The 23359-nt window shown below is 42.9% G+C and overlaps 3 protein-coding genes across 4 annotated transcripts; all 3 read right to left on the bottom strand.

The window, feature by feature from the left end:
• Positions 1-43: 43 nt before the first annotated feature.
• LOC106607430 (uncharacterized) lies at positions 44-3505 on the bottom strand. The gene is made up of 4 exons (XM_014204368.3): positions 3068-3505; positions 2754-2866; positions 2363-2468; positions 44-2132 (listed from the first exon to the last, which is right to left on the bottom strand). The coding sequence occupies exons 1-4, from the start codon at positions 3321-3323 to the stop codon at positions 1198-1200; spliced, it is 1410 nt and encodes a 469-aa protein (XP_014059843.1). The 5' UTR covers positions 3324-3505; the 3' UTR covers positions 44-1197.
• Positions 3506-3974: 469 nt separating this feature from the next.
• On the bottom strand, positions 3975-12286 carry slc25a17 (solute carrier family 25 member 17). Of its 2 annotated transcripts, XM_014204369.3 has the most exons (9): positions 12006-12286; positions 11756-11816; positions 11576-11642; positions 11305-11456; positions 8549-8665; positions 8175-8323; positions 7100-7195; positions 5750-5835; positions 3975-4913 (listed from the first exon to the last, which is right to left on the bottom strand). In XM_014204369.3, the coding sequence occupies exons 1-9, from the start codon at positions 12078-12080 to the stop codon at positions 4763-4765; spliced, it is 954 nt and encodes a 317-aa protein (XP_014059844.1). In that variant the 5' UTR covers positions 12081-12286; the 3' UTR covers positions 3975-4762. The 2 variants fall into 2 exon arrangements, with proteins under 2 accessions (XP_014059844.1, XP_082832839.1); XM_082976713.1 differs by lacking the exons at positions 3975-4913; positions 5750-5835; positions 7100-7195 and adding an exon at positions 7205-7560.
• Positions 12287-14347: 2061 nt separating this feature from the next.
• Positions 14348-17880, bottom strand: LOC106607433 (uncharacterized). Its single transcript, XM_014204372.3, has 4 exons — positions 17382-17880; positions 17000-17071; positions 16430-16722; positions 14348-15809 (listed from the first exon to the last, which is right to left on the bottom strand). The coding sequence occupies exons 1-4, from the start codon at positions 17593-17595 to the stop codon at positions 15078-15080; spliced, it is 1311 nt and encodes a 436-aa protein (XP_014059847.2). The 5' UTR covers positions 17596-17880; the 3' UTR covers positions 14348-15077.
• Between the last annotated feature and the right edge of the window lie 5479 nt (positions 17881-23359).

Below are 23359 nucleotides of genomic sequence, written 5' to 3'. Positions count from 1 at the left end.
ATTTGTATTATTCCATATTATAAAAATGTAAACATGGCAAAGATGAAGTTATACTCTTAATGCTCTTTTAATTATGAAAGCAAATTAAGTTTACAGCAGATAAATATTCCAGAAAAACAACTGACACAATCATGGAAGCATTATGTACAAAACAAGTATAAAATGCACTGCTGGGAACAGAAATGGAAAACATCCATTTAATGATATCTTGTATCAATGTATACAGAGGACAATGCAGATACAGTACAAACTACCAAACATTGGCAGGTTCAATCCTTGAGCCTAAAATATAGAACATAGGATAGTGGTAGGTGAACATTACAGTACTTATGAATAGTGCAATACTGATGCACCACGTTCTTTGCAAAATAAACTTCATAATTTACCTTTATTGTAGGTAAATTATACCAGATAACACTAACAGGATGTATTAGGCTGTAGCTAATTCAGACAAATGAAGTGTAATAAAAATACACTTAAAGGCTACAACATACTGTAGCGTATTTGGGGGGGGGGGGGTCTCCCGAATGGGACTCCCAGGTCCACCGTCCAGATCGGAACCCCTTGACAAGGTCGTTAGGTGTTGGGTTAAGGTCGCTCCAATATTGTGAAATATGACATACAGTATTTGGTTCTCCAGTCTGAGCAAAGCAGGCACACAATCCTTTAAAGGGGCAATCAGCAGTTCAGATAAAGAGGCCTCCCCACCCGTTTCGGTAAAAAGCTGGGGGGCTGGGCCTGGAGAAATGTAGGCTAACCACTCAAATTCATAGAGCTATGGATGCAAGGACTGACCATCCATACCAAAATTATAGTTTTAACCATGTTTTGAGGCTATTTAGGGTGGCATGTAGCCTAGTGGTTAAGAGCATTGGGCCAGTAACCAAAAGGTCACTGGATCAAATCCCAGAGCTGATAAGGTGAAAAATCTGTCGATGTGCCCTTGAGCAAGGAACTTAACCCTAATTGCTCCTGTTAGTCGCTCTGGATAAGAGCGTCTGCTAAATGACTAAAATGTAAATTGTTTATTTACAAGCTTATTTGGGGTTCTGATGGTGTACAACAGTTCAACTAAGCTCATGAGGCATAAATAAGTTATATTCTAAAACAATAAATGGGTACATAGAAATGTATAAGTCCAAAAATGGATGTAGCAACTGTAGATTGCCCCTTTAAGTCAAGAGTACCAAAAATACTTCATTTATTTTTATGAACAGCCATGTGTGTTTGGAGCAGTTGCTGATTGACGAAAGACAACTGACACTTAGAACATTTGTGCACTTGCGTCTTCTTTTTCTTATTTTCTTCCTTTTGACCGTGAGCTTTGGCCAAGTGCTGAGTGAGGTATACTTTCTGGGTGAAACCAATTTCGCATGTGAGGCATTTGAACGGTTTCTCACCAGTGTGAATGCGCATGTGACATTTCAGATTGCCCTTCTGTGTGAATCCTCTCCCGCAGACAGTGCACGTGTGGGGTCTCTCTCCAGTGTGCACCAGGTGGTGTATCCTCAGGCTTGACGGACAGCTGAAAGACTTGCCGCAGTAATGGCAAAAGTACTTTGAGCTGTTCGAGGCCAGATTATCGGGAGCAACACATTTGTGTTTTTTGAGCTGAGTTTTCCCAGGATAATAGTTCTTACACACACTGCAGTACAGTGACTTGTGAGATTTCATATGCATCGTCAGATGGTTCTGCCGCAAGAAAGTCTTCTTACAAATCACGCAACTTAACTTGTTTGTGTCGGATTTACTATGGGAGTGCAAGTTAAACCTGTTAAAGTAACTGAAAGTCTTAGTCTTCCCAGCTTTGCTTTTTGACTTTGCTAAAGACTTCTTTGCATACGTTGGCTTTGTGATGTGTTCATCTTGTCCTTCGTTGGGCAACAGCTCGGTATCGTCTGGTAGGAACTCATTCGTCTCATCGTCCTCAATGGGAAAGACATGTTCGCCATATTCCTCCTCCAATCCGTCGATGGATATGAAACGTAAAGTGTGTCCTGTGGAGACATCCGTAGTAGACATCTCCAGTACCTGTTTATCCCGTCTCTCTGGCCTGTCCTGGCGGAAGGAATCAAAGGATGGATACACGTTGGAGGGCCCTTCTCTTCCATTGTCCACTAAGTCGTCATCTCCTGAAGCAACAGATAAAATACAAAAATAATACAAATGAAAGTTGTGGTTTCGATTGCCTGTCCACCTATTCATGAAAAACAATGTCCAACCTCCATGATGACCAAATAAGAGTCTCACATTGGCTTATTACTGTGCATGGTATCAAACGCATAGAGTTAAACCTATGTGATTTAGCACTACACCAGCCAGGCAAATAAAAAATCTCAGATTAAAACCGCTAACAACTTACCATCTAAAATTATTGTTGGTCTTTCCTGTGGGTCTCTGCTGTTTATGATTTCCACCTCAAAATCCTCCTCTTTAACATCAGCTTGGCCTGAAGGCACCCCTGTTGACTACGAGAGTAAGATAAATATTTTTAGAGCCACTAAAAAAATGCAGACACTAAATAATAAAATGCATTGAAGGAATAAGACTTCTAAATATGACAGAAAGAGTAAGTGTCCATAATGTAGGGTAGCCTCGGATTCACTCATTTCAAAGAGCTGGGCATCTGACAGCATGTCCTTTGGTAAGCCTGAGTCCTCTGTTGGTTTCCACAATCCTGCCTAGTGCTTTCTCAAATCAGTGTAGATGGACAGCAGAAGAGGCAAGGAAAACTCCTCAGTCTCCTCACTCACTTTGGCAGTGTGTTGTGGACTGTTCTCTGTGCTGTAGGGATCCCCATGGTTCCATAGATCAAGACACCATTCCTTCCCAAATATTCCTTCGATGGTGGGGGATCCGTTTAGCCCTGGAAGAGAAGGCAGAACTGAATTGGCACTTGGGCATATTGTGTCATGAAAACAGCGTCCCGTATAGGATGAAGACACTATATAGACTAAAGGGGAAAGGAATGAAGACTATAAGATCCCCATTCTGCATGCATTCTTTGTCAACACAACATGCATCCTCCTCCTTGTCACGGATGCATTATAAAAGGACCACAACATACCTCTGTCTATTCTGGTGATAGTTTCACCAGTTTGAACACCAACAGAGCGATAGTTTCCAGCCAGCTTGGGAGCTGTGCTTTTCACAATTGTAAATTCACTTTCCAGATTATGCAATTTCTCAGTGAGAGCCTCATTTTCTAAAGATATTCCCGCGTATTCGTCGTCAACCAGTTTGCACACATGAGCCATTGCGGTTCTAGACAGTATTTCCATGATGGAGGCCAGTTGTGTGTGAAAAGAAGCGCGTTTAGACATGGCTCTGCGTTAATTGTCCAAACACCGTTTGAATTGATATTAAAGTTGTTTAAACTAACCAAATATCTCGCCAATTTCGAACACAAAAGGCGTACCTAACCCAGCTGCTGAACAGTATCTAACCGGGAACAAAAACAAGAGGCAATAGAAATTCAACTTCCGGCCGACGCATATGTATGACGTAAAACATAGATTACAATAGCGTACATGTGGATAAAAATATGCGTTGATAACTCGATTTTCTTTTGTTAAACGGAATACATTACAATAATTTGATTAAACATATAGCACCGTAGTAAACACTACATTTTAAACCTTTCTTATTTTGTGGGGCTGTGACCCCATCTACTGGTCCAAAATTATATTACTGTAAAATAAAAAAAATTACGCTCCACATCAGTAAAAGGAAGTACGCAAATCAGAGAAAAAAACAGTTTTTTTAAAATGACAATCTGAAAACGACAATTGTTGATGCATATTTAACCTTGTCCCCAGGCTCAACACAGAGAGAGACAGCTGGGTTAAGGAGATGAATGCATATGGTCAAAAAAGCTAAAATGTACTTATTTGAGAAGCAACATTTTATTTCTACCAACCTTTCTGAGAATCTGAAATGTTGGTGAATTATCCATCGATCACATTGAACAAAAATTCATTTAAAATACATCCTTTAATTTTCAACACGTTTGTCAGAGAGCCAATTAATGACACAATGAAAACATTTCCCAGTGATTTGACAAGAGCAATGCATCACAAAATAGCTGCTTAACTAAATCCACAAATTCATCTTAGAACAATGAAAAGTACAAAATGATGAAATCCACAGGAGTCTGAGGAACAAGTGGTGTCTACTTCTAGAAAAATAAACAGACAAAAAACCTGGGACAAGGAGAGCTCAGTCATGGCTAGAAGGGATCAAGCTTTTGTAAAATTAACGTCAGATTTGGTTTTTCGTAGCAGGTTAGGAGAATTTACGCAGCAGATTAGAAGAATTACCGTAGCAGGTTAGGATAATTAGGTTAAGGTTAGGAAAAGGGTTAGGGTTATTCATGTTCATTTTGTGGTTTTGAGCTAGCGCCCAATTGACTGCCATTCACTCCTTGTAGGAGAGCTCTCCTTGTCCCAGAATGCACCGCGTGAGTCTACTGGGTGAAGCGTTATACATTCCTACATTCATTGCCCAATGGGACTCCCATCTCATCCTCTCGCTAATATATCTGCTACAGTCTCAGCTGGTCTCAGTTCGATTCCTTCCCCTCCCTTTGCCCCTAATCCTTTGACGCTTGCGTTTCTGTAAGGTGGAAGAAATATGGTGGAAGATTTACCCCTAGCTGCACTGCTTATACCGATCCAGACCCTTTATACATGCCAACATTGAGGGGCTAGGGCCAAGAGGAGACAGGGAAACAATATGGGATCGGATGTCTGTCACAGACAGACTAGTGGCTGGACGCAGGCCTCTTCACTCCCATGACCCTGAAGATGTTGCTGGCGATCTTCTCGTAGAGCAGGAACATGAGGGCAGCAGTCAGGACGGTCTGTAGGAGTTTAGCTTCCAGGCCTTTGAACAGGCCCAGCATGCCATACTTCCTATGGGTTGGAGAAAGAATAAAAAAAACAGAATATGTAGGCAGTGGTGGAAAAAGCACTCAATAGTCATACTTGAGTAAAAGTAAAGATACCTTAATAGAAAATGACTCAAGTAAAAGTCACACAGTAAAATATAGTATTTGGTTTTAAATAGACTTAAGTATCAAAAGTAAATATAATTGCTAAAAATGTACCTAAGTATCTAAAGTAAAAGTATAAATCATTTCAACTTCCTTATATTAAGCAAACCAGAGAGCACAACCTTTATTTTTATTGATGGATAGCCAGGGGCAAACTCCAACACTCAGACATAATTTACAAATGAAGCATTTGTGTTTAGTGAGTCCGCCAGATCAGAGGCAGTAGGGATGACCAGGGATGTTCTCTTGTCAAAATGTAACGAGTACTTTTGGGTGTCAGGGAAAATGTATGGAGTAAAAAGTATATTATTTTCTTTAGGAATGTAGTAAAGTAAAAGTACAGATACTCCAAAAAACGACTTAAGTAGTACTTTAAAGTATTTTCACTTAAGTACTTTACACCACTGTATGTAGGAGATGAAGGCATTGGCTGCGATCCAGGTAGTCTTAATTGCAATGGTGCTGCAAAGATGATCAGATCTCACAATGCCTGGAGAAGTGTTTGACATCTCAGGAAACACATTAATATCGTATAGCAATCCTCTGAGATGCACAGCACGATGGCAATAAAGACAATCTGGAACACAACCACTGACTTTAAGTCTGGACAGTCTGGGTGTGGTACCAGTCATGGTGCTTGGTAAATAAAATGTTGAAATAAGGTAGGCAGGTGTGTGTGCGTGTGGACGGACCAACCTCACTCTATTGATCAGCAGATACATCACACTTCTCAGGCTGTTCAGCAATGGTGATCTGTCTGTGTGCTGCCTGTGTTGACCAAACTGAGAATGAGATGCAGACAACGAGCAGTGAAATTAGCACCCAGAGCTTATTCCACTGGAATAACACTAAACATTGGGATAACCCAATGTTCACAGCAGAGCACTAAAACGCAACATCCACACTGGCAGGCAAACATATACACAATCACATTATAGACAGACAACCCTCACGAAAAAGTACTACAGAATTACTACACAAAACTTATTTGTGCATTAGTGGCAATGTAGAGACTTGTAGGGATTGTGTAGTGAATGTGTAGTTTACACACTACTCAAGATACACAAGTATGGTTCTGTAGTGTTCAGTAGGAAAACAGTAGTGTTTCTAGTAGTAATCAGGTAGAAATGTTTACTACTTGATGTTGGTAGCTGAGGTGTTTGCTAGCACCGTTGAAATGTAGCCCGTTATCGTTATGCTAATTAATAAGTAGGTGTTTGTATGCAAATGTACAGTATGTTCATTTTGGTATACTTACCTCTTTTGACCTGTTGCCAAGGAGGCCCTCGACATAAGACTGGAGGCCATTGTTGTTAAGGTTAATATTGTTTATCAAATATTTATTTGTTTGTCTTATGTGACTTCTGTTAGCAGTGGATTGATAATGGCTTATAATTGTTTTGTTTCTTGTACTTGTCTTTATACTCTAAATACAGATAAGGCTTTAAAAGGATTAACAAAAAGTGTAAATATGTCATTTAATATGTCATTATTTTGCTATTACATTTGTATAAATGAATTATTTCTTGTTATGATATAACTACAGTTAAAAACTCAAGGAAATAACATGTGTAGTAGTGACAGTAGTGAAACAAGGAGATGTCAATAGTGATTTTGAATAGGCAAACAGTAGTAAATGTGTCAGTTTTCAATAGTAATTCAAAAGGGTTTAATGTAGGAAATGAAAAGGTATCAAGAGCAAATCAGTACTGACAACACTACACACACTGAATGTGTAGGCATTAAGTACTAAAATAGTAAACATGTAGGAATTGTGGTAGAATGTGTAGGTTTTAAGTAGTAGATAGCCAAAAGCTCAGTAGTTGCACAGTAACTAGGAAATATGTAGTGTTCACAAGTCTTGAAATGTCCCAATTTATCACTCATTACTACTTAAATCACTACTGGTTTACTACACATCTCAATAGCAATCAATTAGTAAAACCCAGTAGGCTTGTGTAGATCTTGGGTAGTAGTGATTCAGTAATACTTTTTCATGAGGAACATTCTCACAAACACACGCACACACCCACATACTGTTCTTACCCTCAGGATGGACTGTACAGTCTGTAGTGGGTATGTGAATGTGGTGGCCACTGCTTTGGCTATGGCACCAATCAGAAATATCTCCAGAGACAACAGCTAGAGAAATGGACAGACAACAGTATCAGGATCAGTTAGTTCCAGTTTAAATAGGGTTGGGCAGGAATATGATAAACAGAATACCAGGGTATTTTTATATATTGGAGGTATGACTTCCAATACAATGGAAGCGTTTGTTAATAAATGTCAATATTTGTACTTTTTAAAATCAATATTTTCAATCAAAGTGTGTACTGATGCTTATTTATTAAACCCTCTTAGGCCTCACTCCCCCCTATCTGAGATACTGCAGCCCTCATCCAACACCTGTTCTGCCAGTCACATTCTGTTAAAAGGTCCCCAAAGCGCATACATTCCTGGGTCGCTCCTCTTTTCAGTGCGCTGCAGCTAGCGACTGGAACGAGCTGCAAAAAAAATAAAATCAAACTGGACCGTTTTATCGCCATCTCTTCATTCAAAGACTCAATCATGGACACTCTTACTGACAGTTGTGGCTGCTTCGCGTGATGTATTGTTGTCTCTACCTTCTTGCCCTTTATGCTGTTGTCTGTGCTCAATAATGTTTGTACCATGTTTTGTCCTGCTACCATGTTGTGTTGCTGCCATGTTGTGTTGCTACCATGTTGTGTTGTTGTCATGTTGCTACCATGCTATGTTGTTGTCTTAGGTCTCTCTTTATGTAGTGTTGTGGTGTCCCTCTTGTCGTGAAGTGTCTTTTGTCCTAAATTTGCATTTTATTTTTAATCCCTGCCCCCGTCCCCGCAGGAGGCCTTTTGCCTTCTGGTAGGCCGTCATTGTAAATAAGAATTTGTTCTTAACTGACTTGCCTAGTTAAATAAAGGTTAAATAAAAAAATGAATAAAAAGTACCGGTTGAAAGATTAAGCTAATGATTCCACTTTCCTTTTCAGTTATACCATTTTTTGTTTAGTGAGGGAGGACTGCAGGGCTTTTTCCCCATCAATGAGAATTAAATCTCATTGATAATTCTGCCCAGTCTTTGAAGTACACCCCATTACCTCTCTGTGAACCAAGCTTCTCAGCTGCCTCTTCAGGCCCTCATAGATCATGAACTGGACAGCCGGGTTGAGCACCAGCAGGAGAGAGGGGAATGTCCCGTTCCACAGGGCCCCCACCCCTTCGTCCTCAATGATCTGCACAAAGGCATCTGAGAGGAGGAGAGGGATACTGTTTACCCTAGAGACAATCTGACATAGTGAGAAAGAAACCAGACTAGGAAAACAGTAGTACAATGTGTGTTCTCCTGTGTGTGTAAAATAAAAGAGAGAAAGACAGAGGGAGTGTGTATGTGTGCGATGCTTTAGTGAGAGAAAGAATGACATAATGACATATCTACAACTTTATCTGTTTCCAACACGCATACTGCCTTTACCCATGATGCCTGAGTAGTTAGTGGGACGGATGTCTGCATTGCGGAACTTTGCCCCCTGAAGCTTGAGTCGTGTGTTGACCACCCACAGCGGAGTGGTCACAAGCACGTTCACTACACCTGCACACACAGAGACAGAGAGATAGTGTCAAGGAATGATTCCGAGCTAAGTGTTATTAAGTCTTAATTAAATCAAACTTTGTCACATGCGCCGAATACAACAATTGTAGACCTTACAGTGAAATGCTTACTTACCAACAGTGCAGTTCAAGAAAGAGTTAAGAAAATATTTACCAAATAAACTAAAGTAAAAAAATAATAGAAAGTAACAATAAAATAACAATAACGAGGCTATATACAGTGGGTACCGAGTCAATGTGCGGGGTTACAGGGTAGTCAAGGTAATTTGTACATGGAGGTAGGGGTGAAGTGACCATGCATTGATAATAAACAGCGAGTAGCAGCAGTGTCAATGTAAAGAGTCCGGTGGCCATTTGATTAATTGTTCAGCAGTCTTATGGCAGGGGGTAGAAGCTGTTAAGGATCCTTTTGGTCCTAGACTTGGCACTCTGGTACAGCTTGCCGTGCGGTAGCAGAGAAAACAGTCTATGACTTGGGTGACTGGAGTCTGACAATTTTTGGGGCTTTCCTCTGACACAGCCTAGTATATAGGTCCTGGATGGCAGGAAGCTTGGCCCCAGTGATGTACTGGGCCGTACACTACCCTCTGTAGCGCCTTGCGGTCAGATGCCGAGCAGTTGCCATACTAGGCGGTGATGCAACCGGTCAGGATGCTCACGATGGTGCAGTTGGAGAAATTTTTGATGATCTGGGGACCCATGCAAAATCTTTTCAGTCTCCTGAGGGGGAAAAGGTGTCGTCATGCCCTCTTCACGACTGTCTTGGTGTATTTGGACCATGATAGTTCGTTGGTGATGTGGACACCAAGGAACTTTAAACTCTCGACCCGCTCCACTACAGCCCAGCCCCGTCAATGTTAGTATGGGCCTGTTCGGCCCGCCTTTTCCTGTAGTCCATGATCAGCTCCTTTGTCTTGCTCACATTGAGGGAGAGGTTGTTGTCGTCTCTGACCTCCTCCCTATAGGCTGTCTCATCGTTGTCTGTGATCAGGCCTACCACTGTTGTGTCGTCAGCAAACTTAATGATGGTGTTGGAGTTGTGTTTGGCCATGCAGTCATGGGTGAACAGGTACCAGGAGGGGACTAAGTACACACCCCTGAGGGGCCCCAGTGTTGAGGATCAGCGTGGCAGACGTGTTGTTGCCTACCCTTACCACCTGGGGACGGCCCGTCAGGAAGACCAGGATCCAGTTGCAGAGGGAGGTGTTTAGTCCCAGGGTCCTTAGCTTAGTGATAAGCTATGGTGTTGAACGCTGAGCTGTAGTCAATGAACAGCATTCTCACATAGGTGTTCCTTTTGTCCAAGTAGGAAAGGGCAGTGTGGAGTGCGATTGAGATTGCGTCATCTGTGGATCTGTAGGGGCGGTATGCGAATTGGAGTGGGTCTAGGGTATCCGTATCCGGGAGGATACTGTTGATGTGAGCCATGACCAGCATTTCAAAGCACTTCATGTTTACTGACGTGAGTGATACGGGGCAGTAATCATTTAGGCATATTACCTTCGCTTCCTTTGGCACAGGGACTATGGTGGTCTGCTTGAAACATGTAGGTAAAACAGACTAGGTCGAGGAGAGGTTGAAAATGGCAGTGAAGACACTTGCCAGTTGGTCCGCGCATGCTTTGAGTACATGTCCTGGTAATCTGTCTGGCCCTGCGGCTTTGTGAATGTTGACCTGTTTAAAAGGTCTTGCTCACGTCGGCTACCCGAGAGTGTTATCACACAGTCGTCCAGAACAGCTGGTGCTCTCATGCATGCTTCAGTGTTGCTTGCCTCAAAACAAGCATAAAAGGCATTTAGCTTGTTTGGTAGGCTCTCGACAATGGGCAGCTCGCTCCCTTTGTAGTCGTATTAGTTTTCAAGCAATGCCACATCCGACGAGCGTCAGAGCTGGTGTAGTAGGATTCAATCTTAATCCTGTATTGACGCTTTGCTTGTTTGATGGTTCATCTGAGGGCATAGCGGGATTTCTTATAAGCGTCCGGATTAGTGTCCCACTCCTTGAAAGCGGCAGCTCTAGCCTTTAGCTCGATTTACATTACATTTACATTTTAGTCATTTAGCAGACGCTCTTATCCAGAGCGACTTACAGTAGTGAATGCATACATTTCATACATTTAATTTCATAAAAAAAATGTCTGTGCTGGCCCCCCGTGGGAATTGAACCCACAACCCTGGCATTGCAAACACCATGCTCTACCAACTGAGCTACAGGGAAGGCCGATGCAGATGTTGCCTGTAATCCATGGCTTCTGGTTGGGATATGTATGTACGGTCACTGTGGAGACGACGTTGTCGATTCACTTATTGATGAAGCCGATGACTGAGGTGGTAAACTCATCAATGCCATTAGATGAATCCTGGAACATATTCCAGTCTGTGTTAGCAAAACAGTCCTGTAGCGTAGCATCCACATCATCTGACCACCTCCGTATTGAGCGAGTCACTGGTACATCCTGCTTTAGTTTTTGCTTGTACGTGGGAATCAGGAGGATATAATTATCGTCAGATTTGCCAAATGGAGGGCTGGGGAGAGTTTTGTATGCATCTCTTGTGTGGAGTAAAGGGGTAACTTGGTAAGTTTAGTTAGTATCAGCTTCTGGGTCTTATGTAGGCCTACCTGCAGCGATGCCCATTAGCAGGTCTCTGCTTGGAGTTGACTTGTGTCCCCTGAGCCAGCTGGCTCTCAGGCTGTGGAAGCAGTAGAAGTAGACGAAGTTGGAACAGCAGAGACTGCAGATCACTGGGAGCCAGCCCCTGTAGGGCGCCAGCCTGCAGAGGACAGGCAGGGGGACAGACAACCTCGGGTGATTCTGTTCAAATAAAAAAAATGCTACAAGAGCAGAGAGAGAAAGCAGAGCGAGGGAAAGACAGAGCTCTTGTTTACTCACAACCCTTCTTCCTTGACAATCTCTGACAGAATGGCAGGAGTGGACCTGGCTTTCCTCTTCTCATCCACTATAGAAAAGGAGGAACAGAGAGAAGAATAGACATGAGACTTGCAGAGATATCTTAAGTCCTCTATTCAGTTTTGCACAAAGGCATAAAGATATAGATGTAGCTAGCCTTACCTTGCAGCCGTAGTCTTGCAGTGTCAAGTGGGAAGAAAACGGTCATTGCCGTCACACTCCCCTAAAAACATATAAACCTATACTGTCAAATGTAGGGTCTTCAAATGATTTGCTGATATCAGGCTAACCTCATTTATAGGGGATACCGGTTTGGCAGTAATGGCCTGTCAGATAGTAATTTCATGTAATGCAGAGAATCTGCAATAACCTACTATAAAAAAGGCAATGCACATAAACAAAGTTTACTTACCACTGCTCCTGCCATTGCATGCACCAAGCTTTCGTACGAGAAAACTTCAGCAAATCGAAAGTCTTCGGTGCTCATTTTGATTGCGGTAGATACAAATGTAAACTTGACAGTTTTGTTTGCATTCCACTATGCACAATAGTTAGGGAATAGAGATACTGTTTTTTATTTCAGTTCATTCCAGAAAACAACTACGCAGCTGAACTCTGTGATTGTTTCTCATAGACATTAACCCCGAATGCGCTTCTTGCTAGTTTTACATCCAGGTCGTTCGTATAGCCAATGGTAGATATAATCCCTTTTCCCAATAAGGTGATTGGGCAATAGGTGATGCCGCTTGTTCATTTGATTGGCTTTTCCTTTTGTCATTCAAACAAATGAAACAGCAGGTTTGCGTTCAGTATGGTTTTACGTTCTGGAATGTGAAGAACGCTGATGGGTTTGTGTCATACTGTATTGTATTTGGTTGGGGAACGCTGTCAGCATTGCCACTGCCCTTTCAATACACTTAATACTTCAAGCCACACCCACCAAACGTACGTTTTGGGTAAACGTGTCGTTCAGTACAAACCGTTCCGCAACGTAGCAAACGTTCAAGGGAACTGAACGCATCTCAGGCCTGTCCAAAGAAACGGTACCGCAGATAGAACAATGGGTTAGTTATAAAACAAAAATGTGGACTAGGCTGCTGAAGGGAGGAAGGCTCATAATGTCTGTGATGGAGCAAATGTAATGGCATCAAACACGCGAAACCACGTGTTTGATTTATTTGATACCATTCAATTAATATTCCATTAATTCCGCTCCAGCCACCAATCTCCTGTGGTTTGGTTACTTTTCTCTAAGATCTCTGGCTTGGTGCTTGTCCAACAATGTTTTCCGGTTGTCACAGTTACCACATCAAAGTCATAAACTCTGCCTATTTCTGAAATAAAGATTCTTAAAATGTGATTTTTAACCTAACCTTTTTTTAAAAAAAATTGTTTATAAAAATATATATTTAACTAGACAAGTCAGTTAAGAACAAATTCTTATTTACTATGACGGCCTACCCCAGCCAAACCCTCCCCTAACCCGGAAGACGATGGGCCAATTCTATGCCGGCCTATGGGACTCCCGATCATGGCCAGTTGTGATACAGCCCGGGATTAAACCAGGGTCTGTAGTAACGCCTCTAGCACTGTGATGCAATGCCTTAGGCCGCTGCGTCACACGGAAGCCTAACACTTAACTTTATGCCTAACCCAAACCTTGAATTAAGACCAAAAAGCACATTTTGGTTTTCATACATTTTTATGAAAGCCAATTTTGACTTTGTGGCTGTGCTATCTAGTGGAAAACATGTTTTCATAGTCTTGTTCATTCTACAGGCTAGCTACTACGTCGGTCTGTGTTCTGAATTCTAAAATGTGCTCCTTTCCAGAAAAGGGTGTTGTTTTGTGTTTGTAAATATTAAAGTTCACTACAAAATGTGCTTTCTGCAGCGAGAGAAAGAGAGCTCCCAGACCCATCACTACCAATACAGCCCTTACAAAAGCCCTCTGACATCCCATGATGTTCCAGCATCTACCCCTTCCTCCTCTGTCCTTCGTCTTTTCCTTCTCCCCCAGATGGAGAACGATCTGTCTCTCTCTGTTCCCTCTCCCATTGTTCCTTTTTGATGAACAATTGTTTTTTTATTGAATCACCTAAACTGTAGTCAATCATCCTCCCATTGTTTCATTTGAGGCAACCTGTTTTTCTTAGCGAAAGGTGAAACCAGTATCTGGTTATCTGATATCCCACCCCCTCAGAGTGGATCAGTTCCTTCAGTCTGTCTCATGTTGACCACTGAAGGTGCCTCTTCTAAGGAGATCCCTCTCCATCACTGAGGTACTGGTTGCATCTATAGGTTAGAGAACCACAATGGAAATAATTCAATACTTTTGTGTCATTCTCAATTATTTGATTTATGCACCTTGACTTTACGGTATGTGTTTTTTAAATTATTTTTACAAGCCGGGAAAACTATGAACACACACATTTAGTAAACATTGCTCTCATTTAAGATATTCTTTGTCAAACAATTCACTTTACTGTAGCTACAAGTGCTGTTCTTTAAGGTTGTTAGCCTGCCTCAGAATGTCTGCATATGCCTCAGTCTGAATCGGCCTCATGCATGCTGCCTGACAATCAAACAGTTGAGATGACCGTGTGTGTTTTGGGAGTTACTGGTTGGACCAGATGCCAGACTAGTGAGTATAAGTTTCACCTACTATTTCACCATCTTTATCCATCTGTGTAGGCCTAAATGGTGGTTTCCACTCGCCACACTGGTTTTTCCAACAGTAAATGCTGCAACCAAATGCTGTTATTGTAAATTACTTTATCATGATCAATTATTAATTAATAAACCATTTAATCAATCAAAATTGTTATTCCATTGTAAATTCTACAACACAATCAATCTTATCTCCCTCACTAGCTTTAAGCACTAGTTGTCAGAGCAGCTTACAGTTCACTGCACCTGTACATAGCTCATCTGTAAATGGCGCATCCAATCTACCTCACCCCCATACTGTATTTATTTATTTATCTTGCTCCTTTGCACCCCAGTATCTCAACTTGCACATTCATCCTCTGCACATCCTACCATTCCAGTGTTTAATTACAATATAGCAATTACTTTGCCACCATGGCCTATTTGCCTTACCTCTCTTACCCTACCTCATTTGCACATGCTGTATATAGATTTTCCTACTGTATTATTGATTGTACGTTTGTTTATTCCATGTGTAACTCTGTGTTGTTGTTTGTGTCGCACTGCTTTGCTTTATCTTGGCCAGGTCGCAGTTGCAAATGAGAACTGGTTCTCAACTAGCCTACCTGGTTAAATAAAAAAATAAAAATGTAAATTAACATTATCCGAGTCTGCATCCGAAATGGAATGCTAATTTTCATTCTTCCCCTCTAATCAGGGACCGATTTTGACCTGGGACACCAGGTGGGTTTTACTGTGTTTTAGCTCATAAGTAGCGCAATATATAGGGAAAAAGAGTGCCACTTCGGTCGCATGCTGCAGCAGGGCGATGACTGTCACTTCCTGTCTCTCTCGGCCAGTCTCTGCAGCAGGGCAATGACTGTGTCCTGTTTGGAGGAGAGCAGCTCCAAAGCTGTGGCCATCCTTCCCAGGGACTCTGCCATGCGTGCCTCCCTCCTCTCGCGCCTCCTCCCCCGGGCCTCTGCCCTGCTGTGACGGACCTGCTCCTCCTTGGCATGCCCCTCTTGCCTCCTCAGGAACTCCTGCAGCAGGGAGGTGCCTTCTTCTACTCGCTTCTGCTGCTGGGCCAGAAGGGAGATAATGGAGGAGCCCTTGGAGGAGGAGCAGGAGGAGAAGCGTCCGTGCTTCTTTCTGCGGAGGTGCACGCGGCTGAGGTTGGAGGGGATGTGACGGGAGGCAGGGGGCTGTGCGACCGGATCAGGGGAGGGGTTTGGCTGTAGAGGGTCTGTGTTATTAGCTATTCTGGGGGAGGGTGTGTCCAAAGGGTTGGGTAGAGGGAGGGAGGAGCAGACAGGGGTGGGGAGGGATCTGACAAAGGTATAGAGAGGGAGGGTGGAGGGAACTGGTGTGTGGAGTGGGAGGGAGGAGGGGACAAGGCTGAGTGTCCGAGTGCAGGCAGTGATGAGGTTGCCATGGGGAAGGAGAAGGGGCTTCTGCTCTGTTTTGGTGGTTTCCGTGGCGACGTTCACCTTAGGGATGCTGGTTACTAGGGTAGGGCTGCTAGTGGTCTCTGCGCCGATGGTGTCACCAAGCATGGCATCCATCATCTTATGAGAGAGAGAGAGCGACACAAAGAGAGATGGAATGTTGAGATAAGAGGGTCTTGTCAGCACCCTTGGGCAGCTTATAACAATCTTGTTTCTTACTTTCATAGTACACCCACAATGTCACTAGAATTGTTGAGCATTCACCAGAAGACCACTATGACCACAATAACAACATTTAACAAAATGAATAGACGGCTGCCTGACAACATCACGAAAATGATGCGTGAGCAACGCAAGAGTAGAAGGCTGTGCGTTGCTGTGATCCTGAACAGCCAGACAGCTAGCAATAATGACAGGAAACTGCCATGTGGGGAATCGTAGGTGGTGGCTTGTTTCAGTTAATTGTATCTTGTTCTTGATAGCATTTCTTGTTTGAAGGTGTTTTGACTTATACCACGTCTATGATAATATAGCTCAAATTTGCTAGCTAGCTAACTAACAACTGTCACAATGTATTTGAGACACAAAAAGTGCTTACTGTGCAAATGCATGTATGACAAAATACACTTTCAATAATCCTATGATTCTAAGTCAACCCTGTCTGTTTTGCCCAGAAGAGCCACAAGCATCGGTTTTCTTGCTAAACAACACAAGTCTATTATTATAAAACAAACAAGTACCTCAAAGTACTCCCAGGAGGTTCTGGCCTGGCCGGTCTCCCTGCCTCTGTATTTGACCCTCTTATAGGTGACGATCAAGTTGTTCCACTTGCGGCGGATCTTCTCAACAGGGAGACAGTGACCCTGCTCCTCCAACTCCTTCTGCACGCTCTGGAAGAGCTGCGAACGCTCCCGGGTCCCATACAGGCTCCAACGGCGCCCCACTGCTTCGATCAGGTACACGATGGCCTGGTAGGAGAACTCTGGGGACACCTGGGGAGGAGGCCGAGGAGTCGGGAGGGTCGTGACTGGGGCTGAGGAGGAGAGGAGGGATTTTTAATAAGTACTGTAAGTCCAGAGCATCTGCTAAATTACCAAAATGTAAATCCTCTCATGACAGAGTTAACCATACAAATGTTATCGACCAGCTAGCCAGCATGCACAAGAGATTTGGTTCTGGGTGCTGCAGATAAATGGTACATCTACAGTAGGTGCTTAGACCAGGAAATATAGGAAGGGGTAGTTCGATTCATTTTATGATCCCTCTCTATTTTACTCCCCTCTATCTTCAATTGGAAAAATAGGACTCACCTGGAGCTATCTTTAAGATGGTTTTGCCATCTGCAGAAGTCGAGGAAAAGAAACGGTCAGCACTCACAGGATCTAGTGGACAGAAAGAAAGAGGCAGATGACACATGCAAAACAGTCAAATAGAGCAAATTTTTTTGCGATAGCTCATAATGTCAATACAATTCTGATATTTCATTATAGATTGCACTAATGTTTCTAAAGTGTGCAGACTTTTTCCTGTTTCTCCAGGTTTGCTTTTTGCGTCCAGTACGTTCACTACTCAGCTCTGGGTGTGCGGTAGATTCTGCCTATTATCTAATAGTAGTTCTAAAGTAAAAGTTCCTGTGAGACAAGACCGAAAAATATTCCATGTCTGTCTGATTATACAGTACCAACAACTTACACAGTACGATGGGTTTGGTGGTGGTTTTAGTTGCCAGCCGCCCATGCTGTGTTGAATACCCTGCATGGTCTTCTATTGGACCGCCTTCTCCCGGAGAAATATCGTGACGAGCTGCAGACTCGGAGCCTCTTTTGCCAGAAAGCAGCGAAGATGATTCGTCTTCTTCGTCAAAGGACTCGGAGTCTTCACTTTTCACAGTGATATTCAACGACATTACCCCGTCTACCAAGCGCACTTTCTTGGCTATAGTATGGAATCGCTCGATCCCGTGTAAACAGGCTGCCTATGTGGTTGTTTCTCTCAATGCTTATGAGAAGGAAAAAGTTTTAGTCTCTCAATTAGATATAAAATAAATTCGCCTACAAACCCCCAACATCAGCCACTATTGCAGTATTTGCATTCTCGGACCTGTGGCTTGACAACAAGATGAAGAGAAATGGCTGCGTATTTCACCAAGCTGCGCAACGCTGCTGCGCAGCTCTGGGCCGGGATTCGCTGCTGGCAATTGTGGTGACATGTACTAGCGTGCGCAGGCCCTGCACGAGTGCAGAGACGCAACGCAGACGACGCCCAAGCTGCCCTGAAGAGGGCGCTGCTGCTCTGTCTGATGATATTCTCCTCAACAGAACCACATTCTGGTAAGCTACACACAGTCAAACAAGTAGACCTACAGTACGTTGTACAATGTTTTGAGAAAATTCTATGTATTTTGTCTTAAAAAATAGATATTATTTAATATTTCATATAATAAATATATTCAAATACACTGCAATATCATATGAACATTTATGGGTTTAGGCATCATAACAAATTGTAAAAGAAAAATGTAAAAATTAACATAATCTCTCTAGTCTAAGTGGACAGCGGTAACTCTGAGGTTCAGCACCACTGGACAGCTGAGGTCTCAGAGAATCCAACTCTGTGGAGAATCCCTGGACATAAATCCAGTAAAGCAGAAGTAAGACATCTAGAGGCCTGGAAGGTAACAACTTACATGAGAAGTTTGGAGAGTGACATTCACTGTATGAAATGCAATGTTATCACCATCATTCTATTTCAATGGTTATCACACACCAATTTCGACTGCTGGAATGAATGAAAGGAATGAATAAAATGACTAGATAGATGACAGTGAATAATGTACATGCATGGAAAATAAGAATTGTACAACTTGGTGTACAAGTCTGTATGAATGCTGTATAGAAGGACCAGGGCATGGTGAATATTCCCCGTTGTCTCATAGTGAGATAACAGTACAGACTTGATGAAGGCTCAACTGGCTATTGGATGCTGAATGTACTCTTGAACTCTTGTACTCTCAAATAGATCCTTCAATCTTTCGCCCATTTCACGGAACTCTGCATTATCCTTCAGAAAAAAAAGAGACACAGCTTGTATAGAAAACATATTAAACAAGCTAGAAATGCAATAAACACAACTCATTTAGCCTGTGCAGCTTTGTTATGGAAGGCACATTGTTAGTGTTATTCATGCATTAGCACAAGTAAAGTTGACTAGCATGTCCAACATTTTTTTTCAAAATTTTAGCCCAGGGGTTTCACATTGGAGATTGCAGTAGTGCAGTCTTACCCTGTTAAATGTGGCAGTTGGTGAATTTAAGCAACACGTCAGACACAAAGTGTTGCACTGTTTGGTAGAGATTCTGCTGCAGCTTCTCCATAACCCTGCCCAGCCATGTAGTGGTCTTAGTCACACTGGTCTAGTTTCTCACCTGGCAATGAAACATACAGACAGAGAGATATGTGAACTTAGACAGACAGACAGACAGACAGACAGACAGACAGACAGACAGACAGACAGACAGACAGACAGACAGACAGACAGACAGACAGACAGACTATATAATTGATTGATTGTTCGGCAGCTTTCCAGTTACGTGCTCAGAGGGTGTTGAAAGCGTTTATCTAGCACAGTTAAAGCCGAACGTGTCCAGTGAGTGGAATACTGACACCTATTTGGGAGTTACAAGAAGCTTTATGTGACATTTACAAAAATAAATTATACAATTTCTTATCATGTATGCATTTATTTATTTGACCTTTTCAGCAAGACTACACGGATGTCCAAGGGAGTGGTGTAGGCAGTCAGTGTTTTGGTATGGGACACAGGCTCGGTTCCATTTCTCACCATAGCCACTTCTCCTAGCACCTGCCTCTAATGGACACCTGCCTCCCAATGGTAGCATTCATTCATTAGGTCTCCTCACCAGTAGGTTCAGCAGATCAGACCCACCTGGTAAGTCTTTTGACTGGGGTAACGCCACGACCGACTGGCCCTCAGTACACAGAATGTACACAGCCACAGAAGATTATCCCTGTGATTACACGCACGCACGCACGCACGCACGCACGCACGCGCGCGCACGCACACACACACACACACACACACACACACACACACACACACACACACACACACACACACACACACACACACACACACACACACACACACACACACACACACACACACACACACACACACACACACACACACACACACACACACACACACACACACACACACACACACACACACACTAAGCTGACAGCTAAGTTTACCTACACAGAACAAACAGACCTCTCTTCTATCAATCTCTTTCTTGCACTCTCTCTCTAATCAACCCTCAACTCTTCTCACCCCAGCATAGCATCATCCACATTAGGAAGATGACATCTCTGATGGAAGGAGCGAGGACACTTATCACAGCATATCAAGCTGCCCTGGCTCGTCATCGTTATCCTGATTGTGCTGCCAAGACAGAGAAGAGAGGAAGGTGAGAAGGAATTGGTTAACAATCAAGCAAGCCTGTTTGTTTGTTAATGAATATTGTACAGATTTGTTTCCCACACCCTCAGGTGTAATACAAGGAGACGCCTTATCACCAACTGTGTTTGCTATGTTTATTAATGCTTTGGCAAAATAAATTAAACATTTAAATATTGGAGTAAGATATGATGATGAAATGCTAAGTACTCTCGTATATGGTGAAGATATTATTTTGATGGCAGAAACTGAACAAGACTTGCAGAAAATGATATTAAATGCAGTCAATTGGTGCAAAAGATGGAGACTCCTGATCAATCAGAAAAATACACAAATAATGCATTTTAGAAAACCAAGTACGAAGAGAAGAGTTTTTCAGTTTTGTTTTGGTGAATAAATTCTTGAGTTTACTAGCAATTATAAATATTTGGATCATTAATTTGATGAACATATTACCTTTCATTACGGCACATCTGCCCTGGATGACTCAGCATGTACAGCTCTTGGGGGAGTTATAAAAAACAATAACACTCAAAGATATTGGGTATGCCATGTATTCCCAACTGTATCAGACATGTGTGTTCTGTTCTGGACTATTCAGCAGGCGTGTGGGTTGCTAAGAGGTATCTCACAGCAGTCCGTTATTTTTTAGGTGAACACAAGCTTGCAGATCTTCCACCAAGTGAAATCGGGGGCCCGAACCAGCGACCAATTGGCCACCGGCCCAAGCTCCCAACCGCCAGGCCACCAACCATCCCCCCCACCACAGTTCCCAGAGAGCTGCCCCTCAACCCTCAAAATGTGCTCACTCGTCAGGAAACTGTTGTTCAGAGGAACTAGCCAACAACACAGCTAACACAATCATTTCAAACTGAAGCTGGAAAGACTGCAAACTAGCTCCTTTTTTCAATTGACATTTCTTTGTATATATCCATAAAAATTATGCCACCTGATTAATGATTTCAACTGGCTGAGAAATGCTGCTTGCCTTTCTGTCTCGTCCAAACTCCTGACACGTTCATTACTATGGAACAGCTGGAGATTGAATTTGAATATTGAAACAATGTTGCAAATGTCGGTGAGAGAGAAAAGCAAGGTTTATACAAATCTCCGCTGTTGAAAACTACAAAATCCAGAGCAATCCACAGGAGCAACCAGGGTCAAGCACCCTGCCCAAGGGCGCGTCAACAGATATCCCATCAAGTCAAATTGGGGACCTGAACCACTGGCCCAAGCTCCAACCGCCAGGCCACCAACCATCCAAGATACCCCACAGTTCCCCAAAGGCTGCCCCTCAACCATCCGAGACAGAACTCTCTGGGAACTGTGGGGGGAAAGGTCAAATGAAACAAAGTGCAGCTAGTTTGCAGTTTTTCCAGCTTCAATTTTAAGTGATTGTGTTTAGTTGTGTTGTTGGCTAGCTCCTCTGAACAACAGTGTCCTGACGAGTGAGCACATTTTCCTACGCCAGGTGAAATCGCACGCATCATTAGCTCATTGTTATGGATGTATCCAAATAAATGTCACTAGAAAACAGCTTAAACAAATGCAAATGCAGCTACTTTGCTGTTATTCTGGCTTATTGACGTGACTGTAAATTAGCAGTAGTTGGCTTGCTAGCAAGCAAGCGATAAGAACGTTGCCAGCCAGTATGGCAGTGGAACATTTAGAACGAACGACTGGTTCACGTCCATAGATACAGAACAAAAACACTGAACGACTGGGTCGCGTCTCTGGCAACCCGAACCGATAGAACGAACGACCAGCCGGGTTGGGTAGCAACCCTAGATTTGTGTCGGGACTATATCTTGTGGACGGAAGAAATAGTATGAATAAATTCATCAAAATAAGGTTTTTAATGAAAATATGTAAATTGTTATTTGAATATGTTGGTAACCTGTTGTATAAAATGGATAATGCCCTCGAAGACGGTGTTTGGAGGATATTGGCACGGTTTGCCGGCCCTCGACTTCGTCTTTGGCCTACCAACACCTGTGCAAATACAGTGCTTTCGGGAAAGTATTCAGACACCTTACTCTTTCCACATTTTATTACGTTACAGCCTTATTTTAAAATTGATTAAATAGTTTTTTCCCCCTTATCAATCTACACACAATAGCCCATATTGACAAACAAAAACAGGTTTTTCTAAATTTTTGCAAATGTATAAATAAAATGTAAATATTACATTTACATAAGTATTCAGACCCTTTACTCAGTACTTTGTTGATGCACCTTTGGCAGAGATTACCCCAGTCAAAAGACTTACCAGGTGGGTCTGATCTGCTGAATCTCTGACTACCTACTGCACAGCTATTTTCAGGACTCTCTAGAGATGTTTGATCAGGTTCAAGTCTTGCTTTGGCTGGGCCACTCAAGGACATTCAGAGACTTGTTTCCCGAAGCCACTCCTGCGTTGTCTTGGCCGTGTGCTTAGGGTCGTTGTCCTGTTGGAAGGTGAACCTTTGCACCAGTCTGAGGTCCTAAGCACTCTGGAGCAGGTTTTCATCAAGGATATCGCTGTACTTTGCTCTGTTCATCTTTCCCTCGATCCTGACTAGTCTCCCAGTCCCTGCCGCTGAAAAACATCACCACTACCATGCTTCACCACTCTGTCAGAGTGACCATCGGGTTCTTGGTCACCTCCCTGACGAAGGCCCATCTCCCCCGATTGTTCAGTTTGGCTGGCCGGCCAGCTCTTTGAAGAGTCTTGGTGGTTCCAAACTTCTTCCATTTAAGAATGATGGAGGCCACTGTGTTCTTGCAGACCTTCAATGCTAAATAAATGTTTTGGGGTGGCACAGCTTGCATTTACACAGGAGAGAGTGGATGGCCAGGATCTTTCTCTGAAAATGAGAAACAAACAAAGACAGTAGTAGTACTAGTAAAACGTTTTTGAAGAAGGGAAAGGTTTTCATCACAGGTCCTTAAAGACCTGCCAGACTATCTTAAGCCATTCTTTGTACAGTAGGTTGGTAAGTGCCAAACACACATCTTCTTTCTCTCTCATCTCTCTCTCTCTCTCTCTCTCTCTCTCTCTCTCTCTCTCTCTCTCTCTCTCTCTCTCTCTCTCTCTCTCTTTCTCTCTCTCTCTCTCTCTCTCTCTCTCTCTCTCTCTCTGTTCTCTTTCCCTCTGTACCTCGATGAGGATGCTGAGTGGTTTCCCGTCTCACTGGATGTCTTTCTTCCAG

This window comes from Salmo salar, chromosome 06, assembly GCF_965601325.2.
Source record: "Salmo salar chromosome 06, fSalSal1, whole genome shotgun sequence".
Lineage (NCBI taxonomy): Eukaryota > Metazoa > Chordata > Actinopteri > Salmoniformes > Salmonidae > Salmo > Salmo salar.
The sequence above is the reverse complement of the archived record's forward strand: the minus strand, read 5'-3'. Positions and strand labels throughout refer to the sequence as shown.